We start from the raw sequence: 22,841 nt of genomic DNA, 5'->3' as shown, positions 1-22,841 counted from the left end.
ACTTGCTGTACTAACTATTGTTATGCCATAGCAAGGACCTCTCCTGTTGTTCTATTTGAAAGTTGTTGTGACATCGAAAAGGGCGTTGTATGTACACTTACAGTATTGGCAATTTAGTCTATGATGCCACTAAATTCTTTAAGGTTGACTTGCAACAAAATTCACATTACAGTTTTTTGGTATTAAAAGATTTACCACGCCTTACTCTGCTGTGTTGTGGGTGCAAAATACGTATGTGGAAACGTGATTACAAGCTCCTAAAAGTTCAAAAACGAACAGTTAATCATCACCATCACGAATCCGCCATAGATTAGAATCTCTCTTCAAAACGGCTCAAATGGGACATAGTTGTACAAAATGGCTTTTGTTTACACTTTCACGCAACCTCATTCGTCGAAATATTTTCAAAAATATACTTCACGCATTGATTAAAACCATGTCTATTGTTCTTACGCGTCATTGTAATGCTGTCACTTTTATCACTGATACCATATAACTTACCGTAAAAATTCGTTCAATTTTTTAATCTTAGCTCGAAGGAGTATATATTATTGTCTGATAATCAAGACGAGCCTGTTGATTACCTGTGATAATCGAAAGGCGCTGCAGAAATTATTTGCGAAGTATTAAGTCACAAGATCAGATTACGACTAGATGATTAGACAAAGCTGAAACAAAACTGTAAAGTAGCGAGCATCTATATTTGATATGGGTTCTTTGGTAAAACTCGAAGTGTTTGTCATAAACTACAGAGCCATTGAGTGTACCAATTACACTCAATGGCTCTGATAAACTAGTGCTACGAGAAGTTTTTTATTGAGCCTTTTATTGGCCTTTCAATTTACGTGAGAACATCACGTGACAAAACAATAACCAAATGTAATGACAACGTCAGAAAAATAAACTGATTCCAATCTACGGTGGCTTTTCGTTTTTGAGCTTTCAAGAGCTTGTAATCACATTTCCACATATTTTGCCCCTAACACACAGCAGAGTAAGACATGGTGAATCTTTTGATACCAAATAATTGTAATGTGAATTTTGTTGCAAGTCAACCTTTAAACGTTCCGGACGCTTGTCTTTTTGCAATTTTGTTTATTGCCTCTTTAGATTGTTTTATTGTAGTGGAAGGCTTTTTAACTCAGGGCTAATAAACCAGTTCAAATGATACAAACGTTTTATTGTCATTTTGTAAGCTATTAAAACTAATCTACTCCAATAAAATGTTAACAAGTCAAGGTTGGGCAACTCTTGGAGTTTTGTAAGGCACTTATGCACACACTATCAGTACATATGCCTAGTTAGAAGGGAACCTTTTTGTTTAAAATGCATAACAGATAAATTAATTACTATTAGAGTGATTAAAGTATTACTGTAAAGGATGCCTGCATGGCTCTTTTACTAGCACCATGTCCAAACTCTACATCCAAATGAGAACTCTGTGTGTTTAAGTGTCAGATTATATAATTGCTTAGCTTAGTATACTGTACATGGCATAACAAATAATAATCAGGAACCAACTGGCGCTGAATTTCTCATTACTTGCGCCGCGTTATATATCAGCTTGGTTGTAAACTCTGCCTTCCTGCCGAGCTGTGGCCAAGCAGATCTGAGTCAGCTCGGCTAAGTGATTACTCAGACTCAGGGCTGGCTAGCGTCCGTCACATTATGTACATAATGTTCAAAAATTTTGGCTACATTCAGTTATTATCAATCATGGCAGAGTGAACAACTCCAAAGTTTTTAATATTGTGACAACCATCAACATACATGTAATAAAAATTTTAATTTTGTAATAAAACCTTTTATGCAATGCCTTTTGCGATCAATATCATGATTTTGAAAATGAAGAAAACACAAAAATTACAAAAGATTTCTAATACGTGTGTACCTATTTTTCATATAAAAGATTTGTTAAATTGTTTTCAACACAGATTTTGGCAGAGACTTGCGCAAGTCATCATCTCTGTGTAGGTTGCTACATGAGTTCCTAGCCATAAAGGGATGTTTGTACCCTTTATATGCCTCGTCTGTAAATAATTTCTTGTACACTACTTTCCATTCTTGTTCACCAAGATTTCCAATAATAAGACACCTCGTGTTGAACTAAATTTCCTGACTAAAGCAGGTCATTCAGCAGTGAGCAGCCTGCTATTTGTCTTACCAAACAGTGATATTATAATAAAAAGTGAAACTTTGAATGTGTAAATCTACTGTATGAACACCTCTACTCTTACCTATCGAATCAACCACACCTGTAATAATTTAGGGTTCAAAGTTATCTGCTCTTGTTCTAAAAAAAAGTTAATGGGTAAGGATAGAAGCGTGATTATTCCTGGTCACTAAATTGTGACAATAGCATAGTTGAGAAAAACTCAGGTGAAGAAAGTAATATAGTGTAGGGTCTCTAGCAACCCTTCCCTCATACGTTGTTCAAATTGTAGGTTCCGTAAAGCTCTTTAGCTACATATGTAGATGATATGAAGGACTATAGTGTAGATTTACTAAAACACAAATAATGTATATCTATAATCTATATTTATAATACATATCTATAATATATATCTTACAGTTGAAGGTCTTAGAAAGTTTTACAGATGTTTGTGAGCTATATAAGTAGGTTAAAAATATAAATGAAGCGGTTTGACGAGCAAAATATTCAAAGAGCGGACAACTTCCTTATCTACACCTACACACCTTAAAATTGTGTTATGTGTCTGCAGTTTCAAGTACTGATGTTCCTCACTAGTAATGTGGAACATAAGAGCTCAACAACAACATGGTTGTTCACAGAGTGTTGCTTCCAACGTAACAGATCAACAGAGCTGCGTAGCCTTAGCTCATGGCAAATTAAGTATGAAAAAGCAAAAAGTTTTTTGTTTTGACTTCATGAAAGTTTAGAGACAACCTTTCACCATTGATTTATTGAGTAAAGAATCTGCAGTTATGCAATAGATATAGACTTGGAGATAAAGTCATGACATCCTGACAGACCTGATAGTAGTGAGAATGGTCACAAGTGGAGAAAACCCTTGAGTTTGTTCAAAATGGGGCTTAGGGTAAACTGCATATGAATAATATTTAATGAAATCAAAATACTGATATAAAATACAAAAAATCGAAGTAATGTCCATCTAAAAGAGCAAACTAAAAGAGCTAACAGTACATTTGAGGTATAACACCTACAACATCATATTTTAATGTCAGTTTATCAATTCTATCTCAAACTTTCTATTGAAGCGAAACTTCTGATCAAAATTCGGCAGGTTGAACTGCCTCAGGACTCTATTGCAGACTTCAACAGTTGCCTCGTCTCGCACCCAACTTTTCTTGTTCTTCAGGATGTCTAAGTCGAGAGGGGAATTCGCCTGACTGTCTGACATCATAGCGTCCAGCGCCACATCCACATGCTCTGCGTCAACACCCAGATGGTCCAACACCTGTGGCAGTTCACTTGAGTCACATTTTAATGGCAAAGAAGTTGTCACAGCTATATATGTCATATATACATGTATATATAGGTCACCCTAGTAGCTAAGGTAGCTAGTATCCCTAGTAGCTAAGGTAACTAGTATCCCTAGTAGCTAAGGTAGCTAGTATCCCTAGTAGCTAAGGTAGATAGTATACCTTGTAGCTAAGGTAGCTAGTTTCCCTAGTAGCTAAGGTAACTAGTATCCCTAGTAGCTAAGGTAGCTAGTATCCCTAGTAGCTAAGGTAGCTAGTATCCCTAGTAGCTAAGGTAGCTAGTATGCTTAGTAGCTAAGGTAGCTAGTTTCCCTAGTAGCTAAGGTAACTAGTATCCCTAGTAGCTAAGGTAGCTAGTAGCCTTAGTAGCTAAGGCAGACACGCATTGTCTATGACTAAATAAACTCGCACACAGAAAAGAGGTTATTCCAATGAGCTAGTTTATTGCAGATTTGTAGCTGGTTGTTGATTTCCCTAGACAGCATATTAAGTTTGGAAAACGGCTGCTTTAGGCGTTTCTAAAAATTGTTAACTATGTAGCGAGAGTACTCTAAAGGCTGGGTCACATTTTATCGCCATTTTTCAGCGTTTTCCTCATTATCGATTATGTGAACCATAAACCGATGGCATCGACGAAGCAATGCGGACACGTCAGGAAAGCTTGAAACTGTCCAGTCCAACTTTTCCGATATTTTTCCGAGCATCGATGACCACCTTTAAAATGTGAGCTATTTCGGCGATAATAAATCGCAGATAGCATAATTTTTTCTTGTTTATGTTAGTTAAACCATAACTGTCACGAACAACTTTTATCGTACTAATTAGGTAAATAAAACACGCTGATTCCGATTTTGTACTCAAAATAAAGATTAGTTCACTAACCTTCAAAGTCATTTAGGCTTTTTTAAAGCGTTTCAATGTCCGTTTCGAAAACAACACAATCGGCATTACAAGCTCCGCCCATAAATATGTGACGAAACCTAGCTTTTTTAGAAACGGAAGTTCGGAATGTTTAGTCCGATTTAGAATAATAGAGATGGGTGTCTTAAAACCCATTATTATCTAAATCCAGCCTGTAAAATAATTTCAGTTTTTTATGAAAGGGATATAAACTATTTAAAATTGCTCGCAGCTTGTTACATGACGTTTAAATGGGCTGGACGCCGAGAAAAAATGAGCTCAAAAAGCGCGGTTTTATCACGAACTAGCGTTGTTATCGCGCTTTTTAAAAATGCAATGCTAAATAGCTTATCTACCTTTCAGAAAAGACTGATATTATTTTTAAGGCTGAATTTAGATATTAATGGATTTTAAAACACCCATCTCTATTATTCTAAATCGGTCTAAACATACCTACGTAACTTCTGTTCCTAAAAAGCTAGGTTACGTCACGTATTTATGGGCGGAGCTTGTTATGCCGATCGTGTTGTTTTCGAGACCGATATTAAAACGCTATAAAAAACCCTTCATTACTATGAAAGTTAGTGGCCTAATCTATATTTTGATTACAAAATCAGCTTGTCTGATTTACCTAGTAAATACCATAAAAGTTGTTCGTGGCAGTTATGGTTTAATGCGGAACTAATATTTGATTACAATACACAAAAACAAAGGTTTTTCGCGAAATAATAAAAAGAAAAAAAAGAACACTTCATCATGGAGTATTTGCTGTTGCAAATGCAAATGGACTAGTGACAGTGTGAGCATTGTTATCGTAGACGATCAGCGAAGTATTGTGGCATCAACGCTGAGATAGGGGGTATAGTGTGAACCAGCCTTAAAGGTTGACTTGCAACAGAATTCACATTACAGTTATTTGGTATCAAAAGCTTCACTATGTCCTCCTCTGCTGCATTGCAGATTCAAAATATGTGGAAATGTGATTACAAGCTCTTAAAAGCTCAAAAATGAACAGATAATTGCAGCCATCACGAAAACGCCGCAGGTTGGAATCCCTATCCACAATGGCTCAAATGTGACGTAGTTGAACTCAATGTGCTTTTGTTTACACTTTCATGCAACCTCATTCGTCGGAGTACTCTCACAAATATACTTCACCCATTCAATAAAACCATGTCTATTGTCATTACATGTCTATTTCATCATCATTGTAATGCTGTCACTTTGAGCACTGATATCTCAAAACCTACCAAAAAATTTGTTTAATTTTTTAAACTTAGCAACTTCTCAACTTTGCAACTTAACAACTTTCAAACCTAGCTCAAAGAAGTGTATATTATCCTTGGATAAACATGACGAGCCTGTTGGTCACCTGTGATAGTCGAAAAAAACCTTTATTGGCCTTTTATTTCACGTAATAACATTACGTGTCAGAACAATAACCCCGTCGAGTTGAGTACGCCATCAAAATAAAGGGACTCCAACCTATGACCATTATTTTTTATCTGTTCGTCGTGATGTTCTCACGTGAATTGAAAGGCCAATAAAAATCTCAATACAAAACTTATCATAGCACTAGTTTATGACAAACGCTTCGGGTTTTACCGAAGACCCCGTATCAAATAGAGATGCTCGCTACTTTACAGTTTTCTTTTGGCATTATTCAATCGTCAAGTCGTAATCTGATCATGTGACCCAATACTTCGCAAATAATTTTTGCAACACTTTTCGATTATCACAGTGACTAACAGGCTCGTCATGATTATCAGACAATGATATGTACTCCTTCGAGCTAAGGTTAAAAAGTTTAATGATTTTTTACGGTAAGTTATAAGATATCAGTGCTAAAAGTGATAGCATTACAATGACGATAAAACAGACGCGTAAAAACAATAGACATGGTTTTATTGAATGCGTGAAGTATATTTGTGAAAATATTTCGACGAATGAGGTTGCATGAAAGTGTAAACAGAAACCATCCTGTAACAACTACGTCCCATTTGAGCCGTTTTGGAAAGCGAATCCAAACTACGGCGGTCTCGTGTGGCAGCGATTAAATGTTCGTTTTTTTTGCTTTTAAGAGCTTGTAATCACATTTCCACATATTTTCCACCTACAATACAGCAGAGTAAAACATGATGAACCTTTTAATACCAAATAACTGTAATATGAATTTTGTTGCAGTCAACCTTTAAACATTCCAAACAACGAATCAATCTCAACAAACCTACAACTAATGTGCTAGCTAGTCATAGACGAGCGATTGACTGATCTTGAAGTATTATAGTTAACACTTGGAATGGTCTGTCTTGCTACCAGGGAGGTGACATACTAGATCCAATTTTAAAAATTAAAAAACAGACAGATTTCCTCAAGTTTTCCTGTCTTTTTCCATGATAAAATCACTGAAAAATACCTGGCTAATAGAATAAACAGCAGTGATGCATACAATATAGTAGTTTTATTTATTGAGGCTTTAAATGCATTGATGACAAGGTAACCAAGGTAACCAAGCGAACTTTGACAAACGGATGGATAGCTGAGTCATTATGTCGCTTAATATGCTTTCCTCAACTAAAGTCGACACGAGAGCGTCGTAATCGATCTTTAATCGTAATCGTAAGTCCTAATCTGCTGTATGATGAAGTTTTTAATAATAACGAAATCACATACCAAACTGCTAGAAAAACAACCTGCATAGTTGTTAATGCTGACGCAGATTGAGGTGATTACTAGACTTTATGAAAACATACCTTCAGCATCACTGAGTGCTTGTCCTCTTGAATATCATCGTAACAAAGTGGCAGCAACTGGCCTTCAGCTAAACAGCCAGTATTCCTTTGAAAAGTCACAATGTTTGTAACCCAATGAATGTAGACAAATACGAACATGTTCAGGTGTTCCATATAAAAGTGCTTCACTTCCTCCGTCAGACCATTAGTAAAAATGCATACGACAGTTTTTAACTTTCCCATCATTACGCTGGGAAACCATTTCAGCAGAGTCATTCCAATTTTGAGGCCGACATGGTCTGCACCCATCCTCCAAAATGACTTCACCGTTCCAGCACCATCTCGATGAATTGACAAAAGTTTGTGGTTAGGGAAACGTTTGATAATTAAAGGAAGTAATGGATAGTTAAGAGAAGCGGTTGTCTTGAGGCAGACCAATTGGCCTTCCTCAAAGTTCTTCAAGACACAGATGACAGCAGCTGACAACAGCTCATAGAATTGTTTGCTCTCAATGTAGTCCTTGAATACGACGCCTGGTTTTGCTAGAACGGATGAGAGATGGACTAACATATCTTGGCTTTCCGAAATGACGGTGCAGTTTGGTATGGCATTCATGCCTTGGGCTACAGCAGTAGAACCACAGCGGGCTGTATGAAACACCCATGCTACTTTACACTTTGGCTCGCCAATCCGCTTGGCCAGGTTTAAAAATTCCACAATAGGAACTCGGATTGTTCTCACAGCGTTTTCTCTCTGAGCAATGAAGTAAAATGGGTGCTTACGAGTGTTGTATATATTCTCCGTCTCTGAACATTCAACAAAGACGGCTTCATCGCAATCGATAAAGTAGAGATAAACATTGGACTTCAATATATAGTCCACCGATACAAAGTTTTGATGCCAGCAACAAAAATGGCTGTCACTCGCAACTGTGATGCCAGCGCCAGGAATCCTGGCGACTACACGTGAAACTTCGGCCACAAGTCCGTTAGTTTCCTCCCCTCTTTTAATCTTCGTTCGATGAGAAGCAACTCCTATGAAAATGACTAACAAGTAGAAGTGGAATATGTACAAACCTAACACATGCATTCAGGATAGTTTAACAAATTTTAAAGTACGTTTCGTTCACTCCAAAAGCAATAAATTGCCACAACATAAAAATACTGGATCAGTAACATCTTTGTCAACCCACCATTGAAATAGTGAAGGAGAGTCTGCACGATAGCAAGTGATACCTTCAAAGAGAAATACTTCAGCTGTTGAAAAATTGCGAGGACTGAAGTTTGGTTAATCATCTCTTCTTTCAGTAATGAATATAGTAACGCCCTACAACGATAAAGGAGCAGCCTCAACAGCTGACCTTGAACAGACGCTTTCTTAAGATGCAGTAAGTAAACATAAAGTAAACATGGCTTGTAAATATTGGTCACACAAGTCCCGATGAACACACAAGACACACAAGTCAATGAACATCATTTGTGGAAAACTAGCGGAAAGTTTCAGTTGTTAGTAATAAATCATCCAATCAAGCTCATTTAAAGTTTTCATCTCACGAATAGACATTTCCGAGTTCCTGTTTTATTTTTGTGCAAGTCAAATTTTAGTAAATAAAAAGGCTAATAACAAACAGTGTACCGATTTATCTCCTAAAGTGCCCAATCAAACGCAAGTACTGATTACAACTGATGAACTAAATTGAGCATGATCAAAAATACTTGACTTCGGCTGCTTATGATGTCAGAGGCTTTAATTCGGTTAGCGTCTGGCCACCCTTTAGAATTCAGTGATTGATAATCTTTACTATAATAAGAGCCGCACCCATCCATTCATAACTAATGTTGGAAGTTCGGAAAAAGATCGCAGGGTGTAGGATTGGAACTCACTACTTTCAGCACAGTAGAGAAACACGAACAATCGCGTGAATTGACCACCCTCTGAACATGCAGAATAATTATAGTAGGCCTATATATAAATCTCAGTGTTTGTCTTTTTGTTTGTTAAGCCTGCGACCAGCAGGATTTCACGATTGAAATCTAGCAATGAAAAATCACCCGACACTGGATATGATCTGAGAACCTCCAGAACGAAAGGCAGCAAACTTAGCCATTAAACTATAGTACCCAAATGATAAGTGTTAATCCATCGCTTTTTTGCAGCCATCACCCTGTTTGCACATGCGCTCGTCTATGAAAAAGCCGCCATCTTTGTAGAAAACGATCGTCATTCTCTTGATTAGTAGTATTTTTCGGTGTTGTTTTGATACTAAAATAAAAAATTTGCAAACAAAAGCATTGTTTGCAATAATTAAATGCAGAAGCTTTGTGTCTTTAACGATAAAATGTGTCCGTAAAGATGGCGGACAACGATAGAATGATGTCACGAAAAAACGAAGGATTATGACATTTATTACATCAGATAAAATGCTCATGTGCTTAAAGTGCTTGGGGTCATTAACTAGCATGGTTGACAGTTACGCTTAACGGAACAATTATTAAGTCATCTGCAAACACAGCAATTGTTTTAATAAAGAATTGCTTTAATAAAGCTTAAAGGTTGACTTGCAACAAAATTTACATTACAGTCATTTGGTATCAAAAGATTCACCATGTCTTACTCTGTTGTGTAGTAGGTGCCAAATATGTGGGAATGTGATTAAAAGCTCTTGAAAGCTCAAAAACTAACAGAAAATCGCAGCCACACGAGACCGCCCTAGTTGGATTCGTTTTCCAAAACGGCTAAAATGTGACATATGTGTGGGAGATGGTTTATGTTTACACTTTCATGCATCCTTATTCGTCGAACTATTTTCACAAATATACTTCACGCTTGCGATAAAAACCATGTCTATTGTTCTTATGCATCTATTTTATCGGCATCGTAATGCTGCAACTTTGAGCACTGATATCTCAAAACATAGCATAAAAATGTTTAATTTTTTAAACTTAGCTTGAACGATTGCATATCATCTTCTGATAAAAATGATGAGCCTTTTGGTCCGCTATGATGGTAAAAAAATGCTGTAGAAGTTGTTCGCGCCATATGGCGGGAACTGTATGTCACATGATCAGATAATGTTAGTTTCAGTTCAAGTTTGATCTATCGCAAATAACAGACACGCTTTCTCGTATTAAACTAGTTAATTTCAATTCGCCATAATCTCTAACGCGCCACATCGTGTTTGTGCAGCTGGCAAGCTGAGAAGGACCTTTTTTCTTAGCCAAGAGCAGAGAAAAGACCAGACCTTCACCGGGCGTGGAGCAACTGGGTGAAGCTGGATGTGACAAACTTTATTTATTCGCCTGCTTACTCTTACCTTTGTTTTCGCCATTTCAAAGACGACATGTTTTCTAACCTGTTTGCATACTCCACATGCCACCAAAGCACGTGAGTAATTTATTTTGTGAACCGCTTGTATTAGTAGTAACTCGGGTTATTTTTTAGTATTCTCCTAATACTACTGTATTAATCTATATTTAATATTACAATATTAATGTCATTTAATTTTAATATGATATTATTAGTATTTTATCTTTTTATTTACGTGTATTATTCTTATTATAATAACAAAACTAATTCATACTGCATATCTATCTGTAAAACGTAATATATTAATCTATAATTGATAAAATATTGTTATAAGTTTCACGATTAATTTCGCCAAATTTCTTAACCCCACTCACTTATAGATATGTTATATAAAATAGTTATTGTAATTTTCTGGTATCATCGTTAATAGCATATTAGTATTATTAGATGATTATTATTAGTATTAGATGATGAAGAGTTTGTGCCAACTACTGGAGACTGGGAAGAGTTTGAGCGCTATGTTGGCCAGCGTCAAACACTCTCCAATTACATGTAAGATAGAGCTGAACTTAACCAAACTTGACAAAATATAAAGAATGTCCATAGAGCTATTACTCACATTTTTATGTTTACAATATCATGGATTCTGATAAGGTTTTGTAAAATCTGTGTCATGATTGCATGGCTATATATTTATTCTTTTTTTGATCAAGCAAATATAATATAATAACAGGAAATGATGTTGTACAAATATCATTGCAAGTCAACTATTGTGTTGTGATTTCAGACCCGAATCCTCCTTCAGAGAGGAGAAAATAATAGTAAGTGTGACAGCACTCCAGCGACTATTTCACTGTCACGCCTGCGCCCTCCCTGCTCATTCACGATGGTGCGAGAAGGCGAATGGGTAAAGTTCAAGGTTACATGTGCCTCCTGTCACCAATCGTACACTTGGGAAACAACTGCCAGGGTGAACAGAGCTCACGTCATCAACCCCCTGCTGGCAGCTGCATCACTCTTTTCTGGCGGATGCCTTACGCAGAACCTCCGTTTTCTGTCGCTCCTGAACATCGCGATACCAAGCCACAGCGTTTGCCTCTACCAACAAAGAGAATACTTACATGGTGTGAATATTAATATTCACCCATAAACTTGGAAAATGTGAGTAAAAGCTAGGCACACTAATTGAATAACGACATTTAGAAACAATTTTTTTCTTGAAATGAAAATATGTCATCCTTCAAGCGAAATATATTATAATTTGAAATTCTGATTCTTCATCATAATATAACACAAAAAGGGGGGAGAGGATTCTACATTCTTAGACTAATGATAATGATACAAATTAATCTTGTATAATGAAGTTTTACAATATTTTACAGTGTATTGCTGAGCAGTACACCCTGCATAACGAAGGATTGATGGCAGCAATCGATTGGGAGCTTGATTTGGCAGGTGACAGTAGATCAGAGCTGCGGTTTAATAACCAGCAGCCATCTTTCCAAGGTAAAACTTTGACAGTTTTTACTTCACAGCCTGACAAAAACCCATATTTTTTAGTAGTTATTAATACATAAACATGAAGTTGATGATCTAGCTAAATAATTCATTCAAATAATGTGAAAGTGATTGTTGGTCGTAACTTTTTTACTTTGCAGTCAACGGAGACCACCAGCTCTAACGCTATAGAGCTGGAAGGCTTCAAGCGATGCCAGTCTGATCTAATTTTTCACGGCCTGAAAGTGAGGTCTATTACAACGGATGTTGTTACAAAGGTTGTGTGCATACCGCAAGCTTGTGTTTTGGCTTATGCCGCAAATTCGTCGCGGTGAGCGACGGCCTCTACATGCCTGCTTGGTGTCTAAGATTCGGGCTCTTTTCCCACCAACGGATGATGAAGAAGAGTTTGCAGACTTGCAAACAAGATTTGCGGCATAAACCAAAACACAAGATTGCGGTATGCACACAACCTTTTCCGAGCATTTGGCGATGGCTCTCCAAATGGGAATAGATTATCTACCAAAACAATTATTGAAAAACAATAATTGCTGATCATCAAAATAATCTCGATCTTTATGTAATAAAATCATAAAACTAATACACTCTCTACTGTAGTAAGTGTACAAACCAAATATAGCAATTCTCCTTGTGTTCCACGAGTTCAGAATATGTGTGTTCAACCGATGCATTAAATGTGTAACACAAGAATTGTAGATAATGCATGACACATTAGCATAGCTTTGGTGTTATTGGCATTAAATGAAAATCCAACTCACTATGATATCGCAGGTAATTATTCCACCCCAACTCAAGGGGTGCAGGCGCCACAAGCTCGTCCACACCAGGATGCATACACAGGCATTCATGCTCCCCGCGGTCATGGAGACGATGCGCAAACTCAGCATCATGGCAGCACAAACATTCAGGAAGAGATGGCATGTCTTGACAGCGCTTGCAGACACACCACTCTGTAGCCGGTGGTATTAGCTCCTAAAGAAATGAACAGATATATCTATGCAACCATAGCTAATACATCAGGTCGATGTTATCCAACAGTATATCAGTGCAGCACTAGATTTAAATATTAAAATTGTTAATGTTGTCATTCGAGAAAAATCTGTAATTATTTTTTCGCAATATCAAGCAATAATTATCATCATTAAAATCATATATACCTACATGTATATAATAATAATATTCGTTCTATCACTCTTAAGCTAAAACTATTACTAGCTAGCTTGGCACATAAGAGCTGGCTAGTGGCGGTGCTTACTTGCTGGGAGGTTTGATTCTGTTGAGGATCTTCAGATAGAGCGTCAGGCTCGAAACGCCAGGGTCTTAACTCTTCAGAATTTGACATTTTGTATGATCGCAACTCGGACATGTACACGTATGTTGAATAGTCGGACGGAATGGCCAAGCTGAAACTGTAAAGTAGCGAGCATCTATATTTGATACGGGGTCTTAGGTAAAACCCGAAGTGTTTGTCATAAACTATTGCTACGATAAGTTTGATATTGAGCTTTGTATTGGCCTTTCAATTCACGCGAGAACATCACGTGACAAGACAATAACCAAAATCCACGGATACGTCATCGAAATCAAGAGATTCCAATCTACGGCGGCTTTTTGTTTTTGAGCTTTTAATCACATTTCCACATATTTGGCACCTACCACACAACAGAGTAAGACATGGCAAATCTTTTGATACCAAATAACTGTAATGTGAATTTTGTTGCAAGTCAACCGTTAACTTTACTAGGTAGGTTACTCAAGTTCTCTGGGTAATTATTTTATTACCCGTGCAATGCCAGGCATTCTGCTGAGCTCTAAATACACTATATATATAAATCTCAGCGTTTGACATTTGTCTGTTAGCGTGTCCAGTTCCAGCAATAAAGTTTGAGGAATGAAAAATGCGCTTCGAACGGGCTTTGAACTGGGAACCTACAGGTCTGCAGACAGACATGCTAAACCATTAGGCAATTCAGCTACATTGCTATACAACGGAATAATTGTGCACATCAGACTTATTACACCTGCCAAGATTTAATGCCAATTGGTTAAAATACTCACGTCTCAGATAGCACGCTTAGAGCAGGATGCAATCTTTGTTCCAAACGCTGCTTAAGTTATAATAACGGCTCTTACTACAGTAAGACTAACTAGCTTAAGTTACTAGCTTAAGTTACTCAAATTGTTTGGGTAAAGAAACTTAGCATTTTTTATGCAAAAACTTTTTTTATTAATCGTGAAACGCCGGGCATTTATCTAGTTGTTTGGGTAGTAATAACATCTGATGATCTGGCACGGCACTAGACAGCCAGAGTACTAGTGACAGTGATATCGCATTTACTTGTGCTGATAATACAGCTAATATTAATTCATGCAGATGGTTGAATAAGCCTCTCAACATTGAATGACTGTTAAGAGATGAAATAAAAATAATTTTTCTATGTTCTAATACAAAAAATGCAAAAAGGAGTTCTTTACTAGATGTTGAGGATGTTTGATTTGAGCCAGTTGAAACCTAGTATTTGATATTGCACCAAATTGAGCACTAATTATCATTATAAAAGTTGGCAAAAAATGGAGAGCATGATGCTATAAATGGAGAAACTAAACCAAGATATATCAGTACAACCATGCATAAGAGCCGCAAGTTCTGACCTTAGAGAAATTATTGTGAGCAGCCAGATGTACAATACAGCCAGACGTACAGTACATCCAGATGTACAGTACAGCCAGATGTACAATACAGCCAGATATACAGTACAGCCAGATGTACAGTACAGCCAGATGTACAGTACCGCCAGATGTACAGTACCGCCAGATGTACAGTACAGCCAGATGTACAGTACAGCCAGATGTACAGTACAACCAAATGTACAGAACAGCCATATGTACAGCACAGCCAGATGTACAGTACCGCCAGATGTACAGTACAGCCCGATGTACAGTACAGCCAGATGTACAGTACAGCCCGGTGTACAGCACAGCTAGATGTACAGTACAGCCAGATGTACAGTACAGCCAGATGTACTACGTGCTAGTTAGCTGTGGAGATGAAGAATAAACACAAGAATCACTAATAATTTACCAATATTGCTGATACTGATATGAGAAACAATTGCGCTGTGACAAAGAAAATGTGATAATACCATAGATATATAAAACTACATTGGCCAATAAGAGCTATTCCCATTGGTTGCCTTGTCAGACTTAAATGGCATGACGTTACGTTATTGAATTGTACCTAATGCTTGACTGCACTGTTGTTAACAATGGAGCTAATGGGGAGAAGGTGACAAAATCACATTTATTTTCACATAAAAACCTTCTTGGATACATAATCCAGTAAACTAAAGACATTATGTGATAATACCTGATAACCACCATAGATTAAAACTATAAAAGCTATGAAATGTTGCACACAAATCATGAGCCATCAGGGCTTTATTTGCCACCCTCTCCTAGCCCCCTTCTCTCTTTTCCCTTTCCCCTTCCCCCAAGAAGAAGTGGGAAGAGAGAAGGGGGAAAGTAAAGGGGGAGGGGGCAAATAGCCCACCCACCCAAAGAGCCAGACCCTGGCTAGATAAATAGACTAATATCATGCTGAACCAAACACGACTAAATATGATGAGTATGCATATATGTCTTAAGTCAAAAATGAGACAGAATGATTATTTTACAGCTGGCTATGTATCTCGGTCACTAAAGCTGAAGTGTAATGATTGTATCACTAGCATCGTGGATGTTACCAACTATGATGTCAACCAAACAACGAATTCCCTAATCACAGTTAAGAATCGTGGTGGCTTGACTTTGTCTTCGCCTGTGGTGATTGAGGTTTGCAACCACAGTGAGAAAGCAATGAGAGTATTGCTTAGTAGTGCTGGCTTGGTGACAAACTTTCCCAGGCCACCATGGAGAGGCTGCTGAGGTTCAACATCATGCTAATGTTTAAGTGTAATCATCATGCTAGTAGCCTAGCTCGTGGGATAGCAAAGAGATATATTTCGATTAGGGCACGTTATGACGCTAAGAAAGCCACTGGTTCCACTTCTCTGATCTGATGAAAACTCCACAGGCTCATCATATTAAGTCATGTTTAGTTCAGCATGATACCTTATTAGTCTTTTGCCTAGCCAGGGTCTGGCTTTTCGGGTGGTTGGACTATTTGCTCCCCCACTCCCTCTCCTTTTCCCCTTCTCTCTTTTCCCTTCCCCCTTCTCCCTTTCCACTCCTTCTTAGGAGAAGGGCAAAGGAGAAAAAGAGAAGAGGGATAGGAGAGGGTGGCAAATACATGTAAAGCCCTGTGATGGCTCATGATTAGTGTGCAACATTGCATAGCTTTTATAGGTTGAATCTATGGTGGTTATCAGATATTATTACAAAATCGCTTTACTTTACTGGATTATGTATCCAAGAAGGTTTTTATGTGAAAATAAATGTGATTTTGTCACCTTCTCCTCATTAGCTCCATTGTTAACAACAGTGCATTCAAGCATTAGGTACAATTCGATGACGTAACGTCATGCTATTTGAGTCTGACACAGGTTTCCCTATTGGCCAATCTAGGTTTATATATCTACGGATAATACTTTTCAAGTCAAACAGTGCTATACCAGGAATTATCGTTCCATGTCTCCACTTGGTAGGCTCGGTAAGCTTTACCCCAGCATTTCATATTTTGCTCAAGCTACATTTTTTCAAGTACTATCCAATGCTGAATCAAATAATCTCAGTTTATTTGGGATACGGGCAGTCAAATGAAAGCAGTCACAAGGTATGAGACACCGTTAGCAATATGATGTACATTTACATCTACAAACCTATCATAAAAGTCATACAACAAAGTGTACGTAGTTTGAATAAGTATTGAAGCTGCTTGACAGTCTGCTCCATTTATTGGTCTTGCTGTGGTATTTCAGTACCATATCTTCTCGCAGCGCCGCTCTTTATTATATCTATCATATTCCTGTGTAGCCTAATGTCTCTTTATCATCTCACTGATATGACTTGTAAATAGCTAATGTTAGTTTATAATATTTATTATTTGAACTTTTAACGTCTTCTTGTATGTAGCTATTTTTGGTTATCACCCGACCAAACACGAGCGAAACGAATGTTTGGGAGCTTTATGATAAATGCATATGCCCACACATCTACCAAAAAATTATCTGTTAACGGCCGTTACCAAACCCTTGTACAATAATCTCATCAAAAAATTTAACCATTTTTGTGTATAGTCGTTTAAGTATAATAATGATACAAAGCACATATAAACATATTTAAATATGTTACCAAGTCTGAAAAATTCCTACAACATCCTAAAACTAACCCATCTGATCGGATTATACATAAATAGACAGATTAATTTGGCCTAAAATTGTGATAAAAACTTGACAAGCTTTTTCTAATCAAAATTAAGACCGGCCAACAAATCGCCAATAAGGACGTGCGACAAAGAGCAGAACCAGTAAGTCGTGCGCATTTCACGAAAAAAAAACATGCACATTTCACCGGTCTATGGTATTGTCCAATTGCCGAAGGTTTCTGTAATTAACGTAAAAGTACTGAAAAGTAATCATTTCTTTTTTGCCGATTCTACCGGACTCTGACATTTTGGACACTTATAATGAGTACTTTGGTATTCCAACTGATGTCTAAAGCAGTGGAAGTAAAGGAAATGACAATGATATTTTCTAACGATTCTTATAAGATTATTACAATATTTAATTGTAAGAATAATTATTCGATTTTATAAGATTTAGTTATAAGAATAATCATTTGAATTTACAAGATCGAAGGACATAGTGACCGATTGTGTGCAATATGTTACTGTTATTATTTTTCTATAGATTTTGTTGATGGTACTACGGCTGTGCTCAATATTGCGGTACTGCCAAGCCGTTTTTAATATCTGCAAAATTAAGTAATAGGCCTACATCCTCTTATAAATATACATCTAATTCTATGACAACCAGCTAAAATCTGTTTAGATTTCTAAATTCAGCATAATTTTTTAGATATAAATACATAAATCTAGATAAATATCACAACTTCTTGATATTGGTTGCTATGACCAATGATGTACAGCCCCCAAGCTATATATATATATATATATATATATTCCAAAGTAGTGTGTTAAAGCTGCCAAATAGTGCTCAATGAGTGATCAGAGCTTAAATATAAAATTTATTCATGTAAAACCTTAGATAAAAAACAACTTCATTACTATTAGTTTCATGTCTGTTACGCAGACAATCATCAGATCAGATCTGATGATTGTCTGCGTAACAGACATGAAACTAATAGTAATGAAGTTGTTTTTTATCTAAGGTTTTACATGAATAAATTTTATATATATATATATATAAACCTAAACCCTCTAAGCAATATGCTGGAGGAGACTCAATATGGGTACCAGTTTAAGAGTGGCACCAAGATAAACCACCTCTTCTACGTGGATGACATCAAGCTGTGCGCTAACAAAGAAAGGGACATTGATTCGCTAATACACCTCACTCAGGTATACAGCAAGGACATCGGAATGACCTTCGGTATTGAGAAATGTGGAAGGCTAATTCTTAAGAAAGGCCATTCTATGCTCACAGATGGCCTAAGAATGCCAAATGGTACCATCAAAGATATAGAAGAAGGGTACAAGTACTTGGGGATTATGCAAAGCAACATCAACCACGAAGCCGAGGTACGTCACAATGCCATTACCGAATACAAGAAACGGCTTCGGCAGGTCCTACGGAGCCAGCTCAATGCCAAGAATCAAGTCATGGCAATAAATACCTACGCACTGCCAGTAATAAGATATCCAGCAGGCATAATAAAGTGGACTGAGGAAGCCATCAAAGAAACAGATATAGCAACTCGTAAACTGCTGACCATGCATGGAGCACTTCACCTAAAATCTGATACTACTAGATTGTATCTCGATAGGAAAGATGGCGGTAGGGGACTCAAAAGTGTGCAGCAGACAGTGAAAGAGGAGGAGCAAAGCATCAAAGCATATGCAGGATCCATGGCCACTTCAGATAAGTTGTTAGCAGAATTTCAATTGGCTGCTCTTACAACGGACCTACGCCCTGATGATGAGGAAATTGACTGGCACACGAAACCTCTTCATGGTGCTTACCACCAACAAATATCTAAGGTTGGCCATCTTCACCAGACATGTATGTGGCTGAACAAAGGAAACTTAACAGCCAATACAGAGTCGCTAATCGTGGCAGCCCAGGAGCAAGTGCTCCCAACAAGGCAACTTCAAAAAAAATCTACCACACTAGAGACGATCCTAGATGCAGACTGTGCAAAGATGCACCTGAGACCATCCAACACATCATCAGTGGATGCAAGCAGCTAGCAGGAAACGCATACACTGAGCGGCATAATCATGTCGCAGGTGTTGTGTATAGAAGTCTATGTGATGAGTATGGCCTTAATAAACCACAACACTGGTAGGAAGCTCCCGGTAAGGTCAATGAAAATGACAGCGCTAAGATCCTCTGCGACTTCTACATCCGGACTGACAAGCATGTCCTAGCAAACCAACCAGATATAGTGGTGGTAGACAAAGAGAACAAGAGGGCTACTATAATAGATATAGCAGTACCCAGTGACTACAATATAGCCAGCAAAGAAAAAAAAAAAAGGTAGAGAAATATCTCCCTCTTGGAGAAGAAATTGAAAAATTCTGGAATGTAAGAACAACTGTAATCCCAGTAGTCATTGGGGCACTGGGCGCAATAACACCGGCGCATAAAATGTGGCTTGCCCAAATACCAACAGCAATCAACTCAGGTGAGTTGCAGAAAAGTGCGCTATTGGGAACAGCTAAGATCTTGAGGCGAGTGCTCAAACTCCCAGGTCTCTGGTAGGAGACTCGAGTTAGAGCAGAATTTACCACCCATACGGGGTATTCGAGGTGAGGAAACAATTTTTATTTTATTATATATATATATATTTAATTTTATTTAATTTCACCTGATGAATGGTAACAACCATAAAACTTTAAGTAGTAAAATGTTTTAAAAGTTTTCAGTTCTTAATATATTTTATATAAATGCTATATTTTAATATTGAGCACTCTCTTCTAGTGAACTGCAATCTTTTTCTTCATCAGTATATATATATATATATATATATATATATATATATACACTAGCTGCATTACCCGCCTACAGTAACAGATTCACGTGCAGCATAAGGTTTATTGAGAGTTGGCTTTCATACTGTAAAACAACTCCAAATATGCAGTTACATCTCCCTCTCTCCATCTCTCCCTCTTTCCCCTCTCTCTCTCTCTCCGTCTCTCCCCTCTCCCTCCCTCTTCCTCTCCCTCTCTCCTCTTCTCTCCCTCCCTCCCTCTCTCTCCCTCTCCCCCTCTCCCTCTCTCCGTCTCTCTCCTCTCCCTCCCTCTTCCCCCTCTCCCTCTCCCCCTCTCTCCGTCTCTCCCCTCTCTCTCTCTCTCTCTCTCTCCCTCTTTCCGTCTCTCCCCTCTCTCTCCCTCTCTCTCTCCCCCCTCTCCTCCTCGCTCTCCCCTTCTCTCTCTCCCTCTCCCCCCTCTCTCTCTCCCCCCTCTCCTTCTCGCTCTCCCTCTCTCTCCCTTTCTCTCTCTCTCCCTTAAATCAACGCAACACTTGCGGATAGACAACATTTTTGGTTTTTCTGTCGGGCGTATGAAGAAACAGTTTTCGGCGTGTGCCTACTTTTGAGCAGGCGACGTATAGCTGGTCATGGCTGATGCAGGGTGACAGTAAGTCGATAGCAGCTGCTCTCTTTCTTTTCACAATAGCGTATCGCAACCCTCGGAGTACTCGTGAAAGTTCTGTAATAGTAAGTTACAGTAGGCCTACTCGAAGCTGGAAAAAATTAGTAACTCGGCTGCTGAAGGAAATGAACATGACCCACTATCACGAACAGCGGCAAATCCAACGTTATTAAGTAGTGGAGATGTGGCAATTCATAGACAATACAACATCGTATAAGAAACACTTACCTTTTTGATGTGGAAATTTAGTAGGTGAGAAATGAGTTTTTCCAGTGGCTCCAAGAAACAAACGTTTACGTGACCTTCTCGGTACACGTTGGCAGTAAATATTAGTTGCATGTAAATAATTACTCGTTAATTTATTTTATTTAACGAATAGTACATTTGTATAGCTGTATAGACACCTTTGTATAGGCCGCAGAACTCAGGAAAGGTGCTTTTTAACACAGCAGAAATTTTGCCGTTTAAAAAGCGTGCTAACCGGGGATTTCGGTTAATGCGCCAGAGCGGTGAAAGAAAAGCAACAGAATCGCCACACCTTTATATAAGCCGTTTGGCTCAAATCGTCAGAGAAAAGTAGCGGTTAATAGTCCATATTACGAAATTACGATATTACGAAATTACGATAATTAGTACTCATATTAATTCGGTTGGCTTCGTTCGACCGAATGGAAAAAGAAAGACCGCTCTATAATTTATTTACCGTTACTACACATATTAATTCAGTTCGCTTCGTACGACCGAAATTCGTACGACGATTATACTGCTCATATTTGGGAGTTATCGGTGACTCAATATATCGAGAAGACAACTCATACTATTAGCATATCAGTATTTATCGTCCATCCCTACGATGAATAGCAGATTACGTATTATAATAGAGGCGTGTACTAACCAGAGATTCCCGTTAATGCGCCCTAGCGGTGAAAAAAAACCACAAAATAGACACGCCCTTATATAAAAGTAGCGGCTAATAGTCCGAAAAGTACGGTACTCTATAAAGCGGACAGACAGATACACAGATAGATAACGATTGCCGTTTATATAGTAGATATATATATACATATATATATACATATATATATACATATATATATACATGTATATTACACAGCAACTTGCCATTTTACTTCTAATATTGCATTTCTTCTATTGCTGGGAGAGATATAAACATATAATCTTTTCCTTTCATTATTGCTGTTTGTTGTACATATAACAACCAGTACATAACAGCTACCATTGCAGCTACCATTGCAGTTCTCCTATTGCGCTGCAGTGTCATTTGGCTGCTAATATTGCATTTCTCAACCAGCAGTACCCTTTCTTTTTCCATTATCACTTTGGTCATGGGCTGTATGACAGGGGAATTTCTAGTGAATATATTTTATAACTAGAAATTCCACTGTCATACAGCCCACGACCAAAGTGATATTGGAAAAAAGAAAGGGTACGGATGGTTGAAAAATGCAATATTAGCAGTCAAATAGGATAACTGCAATGGTAGCTGTAATGTACTGGGTGTGGGTGTTATTATATACAACAAATAGCCATAATGAAAGGAAAAGATTATGTTTATAGCTCTCCTCCTGCAAAAAGAGAAATGCAATATCGGCCAATATTAGAAGTAAAATGCACAGATAAAGATTTTTAGAAAATCTGTACTACGTAGCCATTGTTCTGTAGTCATCCAAACCTATATTTAATTATTGTAATAATCTCATTACATCCGTTAGAAAATATACCATCGTCTTGCCCTTCACTTATACTGTGTTACATTTTTAGAAAATCTGTACTACGTAGTCATTGTTCTGTAGTCATCCAAACTTATAATTAATTATTGTAATAATCTCATAAGAACTGCTAAAAAATATCATCGTCATTTGCTTTACTGACACTGCGTTGGACATCAATTAGAATGCGAAAGTATTCAAATATGTCGGCAAATGAAATTGAAAATGAAAAAATTGAAATCGGCAAGAATGAAACGATTTCTGTACTCCTATGTTAATTGCCGAAACCTTCGGCAATTCGACAATGCTATAGACTGGTGAAAAGTGCACGTTTTTTTTTTCGTGAAACGCGCAAGACTTTATCGTTCTATTCTCTGTGGCCTGGCGTTTCAATTTCCGGTCTTAACTTTTATTAAT

At 37.7% G+C, this 22,841-nt stretch overlaps 1 protein-coding gene across 1 annotated transcript in view; it reads right to left on the bottom strand.

Moving 5' to 3' along the window:
* Window positions 1-2,904: 2,904 nt before the first annotated feature.
* LOC137399742 (uncharacterized) overlaps window positions 2,905-22,841 on the bottom strand; it is a 38,807-nt gene continuing 18,870 nt past the window's right edge. The window contains exons 2-4 of the mRNA XM_068085958.1: window positions 8,290-8,423; window positions 7,119-8,131; window positions 2,905-3,440 (exon numbers count right to left, since the gene is read on the bottom strand). Of these exons, the coding sequence (XP_067942059.1) occupies window positions 3,204-3,440; window positions 7,119-8,131; window positions 8,290-8,392 (1,353 nt within the window). The 5' untranslated portion in view covers window positions 8,393-8,423 and the 3' untranslated portion in view covers window positions 2,905-3,203. The remainder of the gene's footprint in view (window positions 3,441-7,118; window positions 8,132-8,289; window positions 8,424-22,841) is intronic.

This window comes from Watersipora subatra, chromosome 7 (genome assembly GCF_963576615.1).
Source record: "Watersipora subatra chromosome 7, tzWatSuba1.1, whole genome shotgun sequence".
NCBI classification, from domain to species: Eukaryota; Metazoa; Bryozoa; class Gymnolaemata; order Cheilostomatida; family Watersiporidae; genus Watersipora; species Watersipora subatra.
The sequence above is the reverse complement of the archived record's forward strand: the minus strand, read 5'-3'. Positions and strand labels throughout refer to the sequence as shown.